General features: G+C 38.6%; 1 protein-coding gene across 3 annotated transcripts in view; it reads left to right on the top strand.

Annotated features, from left to right (window-relative positions):
• The window catches only part of LOC131877582 (trypsin-like), a 39,797-nt gene extending 31,222 nt beyond the window's left edge, over nucleotides 1–8,575 (top strand). For 2 of the 3 annotated variants that reach the window (XM_059223290.1, XM_059223288.1), the window contains exons 2-11: nucleotides 873–1,086; nucleotides 2,803–2,942; nucleotides 4,659–4,834; nucleotides 4,893–5,079; nucleotides 5,138–5,230; nucleotides 5,299–5,449; nucleotides 6,608–6,664; nucleotides 6,739–6,849; nucleotides 8,226–8,352; nucleotides 8,417–8,575. In XM_059223290.1, the coding sequence (XP_059079273.1) occupies nucleotides 880–1,086; nucleotides 2,803–2,942; nucleotides 4,659–4,834; nucleotides 4,893–5,079; nucleotides 5,138–5,230; nucleotides 5,299–5,449; nucleotides 6,608–6,664; nucleotides 6,739–6,849; nucleotides 8,226–8,352; nucleotides 8,417–8,484 (1,317 nt within the window). In that variant the 5' untranslated portion in view covers nucleotides 873–879 and the 3' untranslated portion in view covers nucleotides 8,485–8,575. Of the gene's footprint in view, nucleotides 1–62; nucleotides 121–872; nucleotides 1,087–2,802; nucleotides 2,943–4,658; nucleotides 4,835–4,892; nucleotides 5,080–5,137; nucleotides 5,231–5,298; nucleotides 5,450–6,607; nucleotides 6,665–6,738; nucleotides 6,850–8,225; nucleotides 8,353–8,416 lie in introns of those variants that run through there. The other variant, XM_059223287.1, reaches the window with a different exon arrangement.
• Nucleotides 8,576–13,439: the final 4,864 nt, after the last annotated feature.

The following is a 13,439-nucleotide window of genomic DNA, read 5'->3' on the forward strand; positions in this document are numbered from 1 at the left end:
AAAAAAAGAAGTTCCCAATAAATCCCTTCAATTAAAGAAGGTTGATAAAACGTTTTATGATCATATTTCGTGGAAGCATTGAATGCGTTCAGTTGTCACTCAAATCTTGGAACATTTAAGGTAACATTAGTTATAGTTCTATCCCCGTTTATCCCAAAGATAAAAAGTGCCCGAATTGCCTCTTTGATTTAGTCATACTCGACGTTTGGTCGGAAATGGCGACATTAATAATTTGTAGCATTGCTTTCATAGCATAAAACGGAAGAGAAAAACTTTATTTCATGGTCTTCAGACCATGCTCAAAATCTAGCCATACTTTTTGTTCGAAAAAGGAGCCTGATATTATTGTTGTCATTGTCGTATTTGATCAACTATTCCTAACTTAACAATGTATTCCAATATTATACGTAAATATCAGCAAAGTAGTGAATGGGACAAGTCGAGACGAAATCTGTCAATCTCATTACTGCCTACAATCGCCACTCAAGCAAGGTTTGGGAATTTTGGTAATCAGGTAGGACGTCAAATAAACAATAGTGAATAAAGGTTCTCCAAGAGCAATTTTTCGGTACACAAGTGTTAAACCTGAACAAGAAATCAATTAAGCAATTATGTCAAAGGGGTTCCTTACGATTTCGCAGGGTAGAAAACTGCAAAGATTGACATAGTGTTTTCCCCCCACAACTTGTTAAAGCTTTTCAAACACCGTGAAACACGAGAAACACGATAAGAGGCGACCATATCCAAGAATCCAGCTCTGATCTTTCCTTTCGTCCTTCACTACTCCCTACTCTCCTTTTGTCCTCAAGTCACTTATTCGTGCAACTTTGCTCAAAAATTACAAGTCATCAAGATTTTCCATTTTCTTTCAGGACTAAAATGCAACCCCAAGTACCCTTTCTTAAGGGCATCATTTTTTGTCTGGTCACGATCTACTGCGTACATGGAGCTGACGTGATTCTCTCATGTGAAGATAGTGTGGGCCTAAATGCCTTGGGCGACAATGATCGCTATGTGATCCAAAGCCACGATTTTTCAATGTCTCAGTTTTACGATGGCCCTCAACGTTGCTCGTATAAAGTCAGAGTGAGTATGTCTTTGAGTTCATTAGCCGATTAGCAATTTTTTGGGGGGAATTGGTAGGAAACATCCTACCTTCATGTTTAACTTAAACGTTTCATTTTTCCACACTTTTCCATTGCTGCTGGGAATGATATCCTTAGCAATTCAAAATGAAAAGAACGACCGTAATATATCTTATTTAGCTTTAAATTCATGTACGATGTAATGTTGGCGGATCTAACTAGAATTTTGACTAAAACCAGAACTAAGTCTGACTTAAAAGTTAGTACAGAATCAACGCCTTCATGTTTCCTTGGAACATTTGAGGAAAGCAAAATAAATAAAGAAAACGCCCGAGAAGGCAGAGAGGAGGGCTTCATTTCGTCAAGACTTCTGAAAAATCAGATTTAAGTCAATCAATCTGAAGATGTAGCTTATTACAGTAACATTTGTTTCAACAGGGCTCCAAACATCGTAGGTTGGCAAAATTTAATGAAATCCTTGTTAGTTTGTCCAGCAAGTCATTGAAGAACAACAGAGTCACGAGTCAGTTGATGTTCTCTATCTTGACTTTGCCAAGGCCTTTGATAAAGTAGATCATGACCGTTTGTTGAACAAGCTCCACGATTTTGGGACCCATTGTAAGGTTCTCGATTGGATAAGAAGCTTCATTCATGATAGGAAGCTAATAGTTAGGGTTGAAGGGTCGCTCAACGACAGGTATTCGGCAGGGTTCCATATCGGGACTCTCTTCTTTGCATCATTTTGGTTGCTCCACTATAGAAGCTTAGTAACAATGCCAATCAGACTCTTCTTGGAGCTCATGAACCAAAATAGGTTTGAGGAGGGAAAGAAAAAAATGCATAATGGTTTTCTCCCCGAATTTCTTAAAAGTTCCGTCTCTCCGTGCTACTGATGGGATCAAATAAATAATCACATGTGGCTGCGACTAGGGTTATCAATTAACATTTTTAGTGGCGTATGACATTAATAATTGCATTACGAACACCTGTAACTTGGCCTCAAAATGTAACCCTGATTTCCCTCTCGTCAAACTATTGGAATACTTGGCAAATCTTAACTTTTTCAAACCGTGAAAAGAAAGATGAAAAAATGCTTGTCAAAATCACACAAACCTTAGTGTTAGTTCCCTTGTATCCTTGAACCCAGGTATATTATTCATTTGCCCAAATGACATATTAACTAAATGTTGAGAATAGAGTACAACACTTTTTTGCAATTTTTGGCCATCTTTTTATGCAAAAGCAAGGGTAGCGGTATCGCGTTATTTTTTTTAAAGAACAGTAATGGAGACGCGTTATTTTTTATTAAAAGTAACGGTAAGGTGATACTTTTTTTCGGCAACGGTTTAAGCCCTGCTCAGGGGTCTGAGCTTTTGAAAAACTCGTCTCTGATACGATATTTCAGTACCCATCCTTAGTATGCTCAGAGAGAGCAAGAGAGCTGAGAGGCTAAATGTACCCATTGGGGGGCTCGACATAGTTCTTCACAAGGCGTAGGTTCGAACCCCGCTTTTGGAAGTAACCCGTAGGAGGGAGAAGACGTGGTGCAGTGGTTAGCTCAATTTCCATACATGAGAGAGGTTCCCACTTCGGTTCTCCTTCCCGACCTTTCCCAAGGACACTTTTAGTACACTCTAGTGAAAAAACAAGCGTTAATCGTGGGACACATGTCATGTTAACCTCAAAAATTGACCAATTGATTCCTTCTTTCATTTAGAAACAAGGGCGATGTTCCCAGATGCGACTGAACTGCCCGACGTTTGAGTTGGAAGAAAGCGACAACTGCACTCGTGATTTCGTGCGCATTCGGGGGCAAGACTTTGATTTCAGTGACGATGTCAACCTCAATAATGGACGGTATGATTACAGCTTTTAAGATATAATGTCTATGTTCACGTGCCACACAATAGTCTAAATACTCTTCATTATTTGAAGGGTCAATTTGTTTCAAGGGGGGAAGGAAATAACAAATTAATGAATAGATCAGAGTAAAAACATCAGTTGCTTGGAAATTCAAAGAAGTAGACGAGGCTTTGCCCGTTCAGCAATGAAAGAGCCGGATTATAGTTCTTGTTCCTCGGGCCAAGATAAGTAATTAATTACAGTACTATTCATTATAAAAAATATGATGACTCGTTGCCTATACTTTTCCTAAAGTATTAATGGACAATATTTCAGCGCTTTTACCTCTTCTTAGCCATAACTCAACATATCTGGCAAATTGAATTGGCAGTTTTGGCCAAAAATTATCAAATGTAAGTAAATAAGTGAAATGTAAAACGTCAAGCAAGTATTTGCAAAAAGACAACAATTCTCAACTAAGCAAAAGATAAGGGTTGCTGCAGGTATGCCACAACAGCACAAAAAGATACAAATAGTAGTATCATAAAACATCAAACTTATGAAGCTTCCTTGTTAATAACCCGAAGTCATGGAAACTCAGAAATCATACCAAATCATGATTTTTTATAACCTTTCTCAAAACCTCCAAATCAGGTGTTTCATTCCAACTGTACTCCTCTTTAGAAAGTGAAATGAATACAAACATATGACGTCATTCTATGGAGTAAAAGTGTAGGCAATATGCTCAGCCAACCTGCAGCGTGTTTGGATTTAATTTGCTATTTGCTTTAATTTGCCGGCTTCTTGAAGTTTCCCTCAGTTGCTCAGATAAGAACGAAAAAATAAGGCCGCTTTGAGGGTTAAAGGAAAGGAATGGGTACCGAGAATTTTCGAGGTTTTATTATCGTTTCAATGACACAATTAAGATATGATAATGATAATTTCATCCCTTAACATCCTTCAAGTCAGACTTGGACACGTTTTTAGATACCATTCCAGATCAACCCTACACTCAAGGACCAGTTCGGTCTGCCAACTCAAATTCGTTGGTAGATCAAACATAAAAAACAAACCAAAAGTAATAACAATAATAATAATAACAACAATATTCGAACCCAGAATGGGCCCCCAACAAACAAAGATGTCATCAAAAACTGTACATACAATCACATATAGTATATTTAAATGTCTAGTAACCAATGAGACTTGCATCTTGCAATAAAGAGTTTTAAAGAGTTTTAACAATAAAAAATGATGTAATGTATACAAGGAGATGTCTTGAATGGGCTCAAAACACAAAACGTAATTGCACAATCTGATCAGAAGTTTTCATTTTCAGTTTTGGAAAAAAACCGGGTAAAAGTAAACTAGTAAATTGGGGCATAGATTTCTAGACACTGGATGTCGGACGACCGACCACTCGGCTGGTAAAACAGTACAATGGATGGTCTCCTGGGAATTGATTACAAACCAGTTTATTGTACTGTTTAGCCAACCGAGTGGTCGGTCGTCTGACATCCAGTGTCTAGAAATCTACGATTGGGGCAAGCACGCTTCAACTAGATCATTTTTGCTTTTGACCTCAAAATCATTGACAGAGACAAGCAGTAGTTTAAATTAGTACAAACCCAACGGTTTAATGCGAACAATGAACGTTTTAAAGAACATTGCTTATGGCAGAGAAAACATATCTATCCCCAGGTATTATCAAACAAAATTCCTTCTATTTAGGTTATGTGGCACCGTGGACATTATCGAAGTCTTCTCTACCGGCAGATGGTTCAATTTGACATTTAAGACGAACAGGCGAAATAACAATTTTAATGGGTTTCAATGCTTCATTTCTTGCGCGGATAATCTGCCTTCCACTACCCAAGGGCCCGTTACTGAAACCCCAGAACCATGCAGTGAGTACAAGTTGCCCAAACGAGTTGGGACTTCAAACGATTCTAACCGTCAATTTAGAGTGTGGCGAGACCAATCGAATGAGCCGGATCCAGGGTGGCGAAAACACTCAGGTCAATGAATATCCATGGCAGACTCTGGTTCAAATAATAACTTCAGCAACGAATGCGTATTTTTGTGGAGGATCGTTGATTTCGGATCGACATGTTCTCACCTCTGCGCACTGCTTCCTTACACCCAACTTAAAGTGAGTGTTTCTTCGGAGATATTTTTCAGTTCTCTTATGGACATTCCCTATTTCGCAGCCTAACACATTCCGTGTCAACACTCTCGGCCTTTGGACTCCATGACCTTCAAGACCTCGATATAACGACCTCGCTTTTTGCACTAGACAAAATGTTTGATGTTTTATATCATTATCCTTTGCTCCGTGGCAAAAATAGTTGAGCAAAAATTTATCTTTTAGGGTCACGCTTCATCCGGATTACAACGAATTGACATTAGACAACGACTTTGCCATTGTTGAGTTGAAGGGCCCTATTAACTTTAGTGATTTTCCTAACATTCGACCAATTTGTTTACCAGTACCTGGACATGAACTTCCATTGGGATCTGAAGTAAGTCAATCTTCTTTAAAGTCTATTGTGGCAGATCTGCCATTTCATGATTGGTAGATTTATAGGTTTGCATCATGACATTAGTTAATGACTACGCTGATGATTTTTCGACAAATTTTGATTCTACCGAAGCTCGTTGTTGGATCAAACGATCGAAATTCAGTCAGATGGATGTTTTCAATTTGTCGTCATCAGATTTGTCGACATCTGCCGTTCAAAGGGACTTTTGTTGCAAAATGGCTCATTTAAAAAGCTCCATTTGGCAATTTTTTTTCAACGAAATTAGCTTTAATATCATATCTATTCAGTGTTTAGAGAGAATGGTTAAACTGACAAATCTTTTAACGCTTTTCATCATTAGACATTTATCAAATGATTGACAGCACAATCTAGCCTTGATAAAAGGGTGAGAGTATGGGTGATTTAAATTGGTAGCATATTCAAATTTTATTAATATCAACACGAAAATGACGAATTTGAACGGAGATTATAAGATATGAAGTTGAAGTTCCAAGCCAAGCGTTTTGCAACATAAATAGACCCTACAAAACGATCCAAAGCAACCTCTTTTGCTACTTTTGCAACCTTAATGCTATTTTCACCATTTTTCGCACTATTCCCAGCTGGACAAGACTGTTTTTGGTCGAAAAAGCACCTTTTTTAGGCTTTCTTTTTTTCTCTCAAATTGGTTTATTATGGCAAGGCTGTAGAACTGCGGTAAAGCACCTTATACGCTAGGTTATTGTGATTTCTGTTTATCTTGAAAACGCAAATTCAAATAATAATTTGAGTCAAAATCATGCACTTCCTCTTCAAATGCGTCTCGCTCTCAAGCATATCCAAAGAGTTTTGATGTTGAATACGGCCAGAAAATTCTGGTCTTAGATTTGAAGGACAATTTATATTGCTCCTCAGAAGATTAATGCCACCACATTGATTGTTTTGTATTTTTTTTACAAAACATTGTGTTCAAGCTCAGAATGGAAAGTTTTGTTCTTTACCCGTTTTACCACTTGCCTAATTGGCCTTTTTATTGAATCGACGTCAACTGAGATTCCCAAGTCTGATATGCAAAAGTATAAAGCAAAGTTTTGAAGTATGTTCTGTGAGCAGTTTGGAAAGGCATCTTCAACTGTATATGTATTCCAATCATTTCAGGCTATAACAACTGGATGGGGAGCTACAGGAGGGGCTTCTAACAGCATTCTACAAGCGGTGAATTTAAGTTACACAATGGTTAAGACTCACAGCATAGTGAAACAAATTTCCTTTGGACATTTATTTCACAGGCGACCGTTTCCACTATATCATCCAGTGATTGTCAACAGGAGCTTCAGTATACAATAACAAATAATATGATGTGCGCAGAATCGACTGTTGGAGGACAAGGACCTTGTTCGGTATGAAGGTTTCTTTCATATTAACAGCTGTGCATATGGTAACCCTTAAGAGCAAGTCTGTTTACTTAGTTAGGTGGCGCTGCTGCATGCAGTAGGGGCAACTATTTTCACAATAATATGAAAAGAAGTTTTTACTACAAAGCATGAAATTTAGTATTTGAACTTAATTGCAAAACAATGAAATGTAGATCTGCTTATTTAGGTACGAGTTGCTTCTGCAATTATATTTACAAAGTGAAAAAGAGATCAATGTTTTAGCTCAAATAGCTAGTCAATTTAGCAATTAGGCAGTAAGTTTGACAATCGAATCGAAATCCATTGAACATGACAGCTGCACTGAAACAAAAGTTTGCAAATTTTGGTAAATTTTATTCAAATAAAACAAGAAGGAAAATGATGAAATCAGGATATAGTAGGAATCTCCAAAAATTGATGGAAAAATGACTCTTAAATCCGGATTGTTCTTATAGCAGAACTCTACTTTTTCTGGAGGTTTATGATAATAATGCAATGACTGATGACTAATGAATGCAAAAAAAACTCAAACATGTAATATTTCATTATAAATTGAAGAAGTATGCATTTTTGTGCACTTTTTTGTCTGAATTTCTTTAAATATCGGACTATTCAAGTATTTTTCTTGACAAAACCTCAAAAGTAAATTTGACGTATCGAATCTTTCTTTGATTATTTGAGGAAACAAGCGCAGATTTGAAACGAAAATCAAATATATTTTCCCAAACAGGTGTCCATATAATTTCCATCTTGGAATGGTTCTTATAACTGAAGTTTAATTTCAATGAAATAGGTGCTTATATCGGGATTGTTACTAGGACTGAAGTTCTTATCACGATATTCCATTATATCACCCCACCAGAAACTCATAGCGACAAATGGTCCAGCAAGCAATCAATCGTTTAGAAGTTTTTAAGCTAGCTCATCAATTTCAGGCGCTACCGTCATCTCCTGTTCAAAGGGCTGTTTAAAAAAACGGTTAAAAAGACAAATTTGGCATCGGTCATCATTTCAATTTTTAATCAATGCTGTTGAGGTAGGGTTGAGCCAATGTATGGTTTTGCTTGTTTTAGCATTAGAACCGCACTTTTGATGCATTTCGCTCCATTTTTTTCTGGCTGAATACATTTATTTCATGTACAAAATGCAAAATAAGGTCCTTTATACATTTGTGTTTGACACCATCAAAGTGCTTGAATATGACAACTCATTAGTGTCAATCCTTTGGTAACTTGTCTCGTTGGATTTAAGAAAAATCTTTGTAACTCTTGCTTTTATTGTTGGAAGGCAAGGTAAAATGCCGGAGGGAAAGGGCCCTTCAAGAATTCAAGAATTTTCCACTTGGATATAACACATTTCAGGGTGACCAAGGAGGGCCAATGATTTCAAACGAGGCCAACGAAAACTATTATGAACTGGTTGGAGTGAGCTCATTTGGTCCCGGATGCACCGTTCCCGAGGCTCCATTTGTGTATTCCAATGTATCAGGTATTCCCCAGCAATCATTTTATTTAAACACGCGCTAACATTAATATTTGTTTTCCAATTATAGCTGCCTTGGATTGGATTTTGTCTGAGATTGGGACACCATCGTGTGAACGGCCCTTAAACTTGACATAAATCAATGAAATTTGGTTGAATCAAAGTGCAACTTGTGCCATTTTGACATATTTTTGATTGGATTTTGAATAAAGAATCTCTGCATATTGAATAGTAGACTGTCTCTTTGTTCAAAATTGATTGAGTTTGTGCAATTAAAGGAGCCGTTTGAACTTGAGTTATTTTGGTGCGCTGTGTGTACCATAAAAGAAGTTTTGTGATTACTATCCCAACATATTATTAAAGGATCCACTCAAGACATTAAACGTATATAGAGTAAAGGATGCAGATGAAACGATAAAATGGTAGAAGAAATGGAGAAGAGGAAGAAAAGTTGAATACTTCGTCAAAATATGTCAAGTTAATTAAAGAGGACTCATGGGAGACGTGATAAATTGGTTTTGAATTTTGCCAATGACTTTGACGACCGACAATAGAGGGGCAATTGGTTCCAAGAATCAACCGCACGTACAAAGAAGAAATTTGCCCTTGAGGACTGTCTGGCAAATGGTTTCCACAACAACTCCAAACTGCACGATCTCAAGCCAATCCCGAGGTGACACTTATTCTTTGCAAAGGCAAAATGTTGCTCATCTAGCATCGGGACCAGACCTTGAATGTACTTATACAATAGCACAAGATCACATTTTCTTCTTCGTTCGTCCAAAGTGTCCAAACGTAGTGCTCTAAGGCACATCGGATACGATAATTGGCCTATGCCTGCGATTTATTTCGTGAAGCGTCGTTGGATCATCTCCAAGGCTGATCTGTCCTTTACAAAATATGGTGAGGATATCGGGCTGCCATAGTTGAGTATTGGCATCGCAAATGTTTTGAAAAGTTTCACTTGAAGTGCTGGCCTCTTTTGAACTAAAATGACGACGGATAATGCCCATGATTTTGTTGGCCTTGCTAATCAGAAGTGTAGTATTAATAGAAAATTTTAGCCCGCAGTCGACCACAATCCGATGTCCTTGTATTGATGTATTACATCCAAGGGTGTCCCACCAATGTTATATGGCCACGATGAGTCGACCCACCAAACCTCGTCACCTTGCACTTCGTTGCGCTAAAACTCGTCCCATTCATTTTTGACCACAAGGCTAGACGATCCAGATCCTCTTACAGCTTTAAGGCATCGGTGTCGTCCTTTATAGCACGGAATATCTTCGTATCGTCAGCAAAACTTAACATGCGAGTTCCAATGGAGACTTGCATGTCATTCACAAACACCAAAATTAATATGGGCCCCAAGACACTACCCTGGGGCACCCCCGATGTCACCGGTTTCCAATCAGAATGGACGCCATTCAGGACAACCCTTTGTTTCCTTTCGTTTAACCAATTCATGATCCAATCCGAGAGATAGCCCTCGATACCCTCTTCCTTCAATTTGTTTATGAGTGCATGATGGGGAACCATATCAAACGCCTTGGAGAGATCGAGATATATTGTATCTACTGGTGTTTTTTCTTCCAGTCTACTAGTCACGAATTGCAAATGTTCCAATAAAGTTTGTCACACAAGACCGTCCTGTCCTGAAGCCATGTTGTGTGCCCACAAGAACAGACGTATCCTCTAGATGGGCAACAATGACGTCTTTCAGCAAACTCTCCATTAATTTACACGGGATGGAGGTCAAGGATATTTGTCTGTAATTCTTACTGTGTCGGGAATCGCCACCTTTGAATATGGGACACACATTGGCCTCACGCCAATCTGCGGGCACAAACCCCTCCTGAAGTGATCCGTTGAAAATGATTGCTAATGGGATAGCGATTGATGGGCCCAGGCGTTTAAGAATTGATGAACAAATTCCGTCTGGTCCAACACTTATTGAGGGCTTTAGGGCCACAATCTTGTCCAGCACTTGTTTGATGGTAAACGTGGCAAACCGAGAGCCCAACGACTCTTTGAGTGTTTCATTGTCAAGGTTTCTTATTACAGTGCTAGGCACTTTGTGATACACTGATCAAAAATAGTCGCTAAGAATGTTAACGATATTTTGTTCATTGTCGCATAAGTCACCATCACCGTCATAAATGGGTCCAATCTTGGCTTTCACCTTCTTAACTGAGTTCACATAACCATAAAATTTCGTTCATTTCTTGCTTCCGATAATCTCTCTTCATAAGACAGTTTAGCGGCCTTCACGCCCTCTTTGACGGAGGTACAAACATTTCTGTACTTTTGATAGTCATTTTTAAGGAATCCCGAACAAATTGCATCTAAAAAGTCGGTATCTCTTGATGATGAAGCCACGAGAGATGACCAATCAATATAAGGGTGGCTAAAATCGCCAATCATTACCCCATCAGTAGGGGTCTCTGCCAAGAACCCGCATACTTGAGCTCTGTCTTCATTGGTTGCGTTCGGGGAAAAATAGACACAGTACATTTCCAGCGATCCTATACGAGCCCCACATACATTATTCAACCCTACTTGTATATCTGAGCAGTTGATATTGTTCTTAATCCAAATCGCGATCTTTCCTCGCAATGAGGTCGTAACCAGCGAGTGCCACTTCGGAACAGCATATTGAGGGGTTGAGTCAAGTCTCGGTGATCATTATAAGGTCTGGGTATTCAGAGGTTGCAACAGTTTTAAGTTCAAGAAGCTTGTTCATGATGCTTCTTGCATTGAAATACAGAAGTTTGAGCATTTTTGAAGCCATTAAGATTTCTGCTTGGTTTGGACTTGGTCAGGATGCTTGTGGGATTTCGATCTTGTTGCCATATTCGATGCCTTCAAATTGTTATGTCCCTTCATTATATTTTTTGTGTGTGGAGTGGGGAAGTTATCGTCCATATGGGACAGACCTGGCCTTGCGTTTTGCTCGGGGGGTTTCTTAGTATCTCTTGCAGATAGTGACTCGGTATGTAGTAAGCGTGGAAAATAGCAAATGCCCCAAAAACCTTTCTTTACAATAACTGTAGGGCTTGAGCAAGGGTTGATCGGACACTAAAATATAGTAAGGAAATCACAAGTTACAAAAAAGAAAGTTTAGGTTAGATAATTTTTACTTTTTATGACCTTTTTCGCCAAAAGAATTTTTGCATCAACTTTCCAATTTTCTTATTTTTGCCATTTATCGACGTTTTCCACTTTTTAGACTCATCAAGAACTAATAAATCCATTGCGTGTGCTTACCATTTTGTAACAGACAAATATGAAGAAAAGACGTTAAAAAGGGCTAAAAGACCTTTTACCATTGTAACACTTCTTTGCATTTTTAAACCAATTTTGCAAATTATAATTTTCATGTTTTCCCAATTTAAGAAGAATTAATCCGGCGCAAAATAGAATTCTTTTTCGAGGCCCAGTAATTGCAATGGACTTTAAAATGGTTTAAGTGTAACAACCCAATAAATTCTCGTCACTCGTTTTTTTTCGACCTCCATATTCGTATACGAGCTAAAGCATCGTCATGAGAGAACCACACCCTGATCCCAAAGAGGGGCTCTATGCTCCAACATGCTGCGACAGACTTGGAACACGCACTTTAAGCTCCTCCTCTTCTCTGCCTTAAGCACCTCCCTCCTTTTCCCTGTTCCCGTTCTGTACATAAAGCTATGTTTCTCATGAATAAAGGGCAGTCTACGACTTACGAACTAGACCAACACTTGTTTCATTTTTCTAGGTAATACTAAGTCTTGTTTCTTGATCGCGTTAGACTTGATTCGAGCGTTACATAACTTCTTCATTTTTCTCCCAACGACTAGAAATTTGAAGCTTTTGAGGCAAACATGCCTTGAGCATTGAGTAATAATCACTCATAGGAAGAGGGGATCTTGTAATCGTTTCTCTAGCCCAAAGTCACAAAAGAGTGTCATTCCTCCATGGGCAAGTGAATTTGAGAAACTTCAGGAAAAGAATATGCATTCCGTGATAGGAAGACCGTTCCCCAACGAGACTTTGTTTGGGAGAGCATTTCAGAATGTTGGGGATTAAGAATGCTACCCCCGGCTGTCATTCGTTATAGTCCTTAACACTGAGATTCTGCGTCAGCTGACATCAAGAGATGACGTCAATGTCCGAATTTTGGACAGCACCTAACATTAACGTCATGTAATAAAATCTACTATGCTTCTAACCTAACCTTACCTAACCTGCCATTCGTGGATTTGGTTCGGATCTCAAAATGTTGATCGGTCAACATCTACAACGCATTCGCCATTTCATGCCCTCTTGTGTGAAGAGAAGCTCGGGTGAGCCCTCGCTCTTCTCTTCAAACTCGACGGCATGAAATAGCAAACGTCACTTCCACTAAAAGAAGCTTTCCACTTCTTCTAGTGGTCTGTGCAAACGTATGAGAGCCCTTTTTTGCAACGTCACACAGCCAAAAGAAAATATGAAGAGGCACGGTAGACTGCTAAATAAAATGCTCTTGCCTTGCCTTGAACACAATTTCTTTTCCGGACATTATGAGACCCAGGGCTCTAATCATAAATAAGATTTTGATAGAATTAGCCAAAAACAATACAAACACAATAATTCAATAAAAAGGTAATTGGCCCAATTAGCCCTTTGTATTTGGTAGAGGCTGAACGACAAAGCACCCTCTCAAGTGCAGAACGTAAAACATATTTTGTGCAGCGTAAGGGCGCTATTCAAGGTGTCTTGACCTTATCCACTTTCTTCAAGCCTCACTTTTATAAAGTCTACGCAAAGAATGGCCCCGATATTGTATAAATAGTTATTCTTCTAGTACATTTGTCTTTACTGGGCGTTGCAAAAACAAAATACTCCTGTACAGGATGTATCAAAGGTTTCAAAATAGGGCATTTCTTCAAAATGTATTTCATATTAATTTGAAGTGCAGCTACAAAAGATCATAAACCTATTTAATTTCCTTTCAATTCAATGCATTGTTTACTTCGGTTTGGCATCCCTCCTATCAAGTTTTGCAAAATTTGTCTTGGAATCTCTGACCAAACTTTTTTCAAGGCAATCTTCAGGCCGTCCATGTTGGTGGG

The sequence above is a fragment of the Tigriopus californicus genome, chromosome 3 (assembly GCF_007210705.1).
Source record: "Tigriopus californicus strain San Diego chromosome 3, Tcal_SD_v2.1, whole genome shotgun sequence".
Lineage (NCBI taxonomy): Eukaryota > Metazoa > Arthropoda > Copepoda > Harpacticoida > Harpacticidae > Tigriopus > Tigriopus californicus.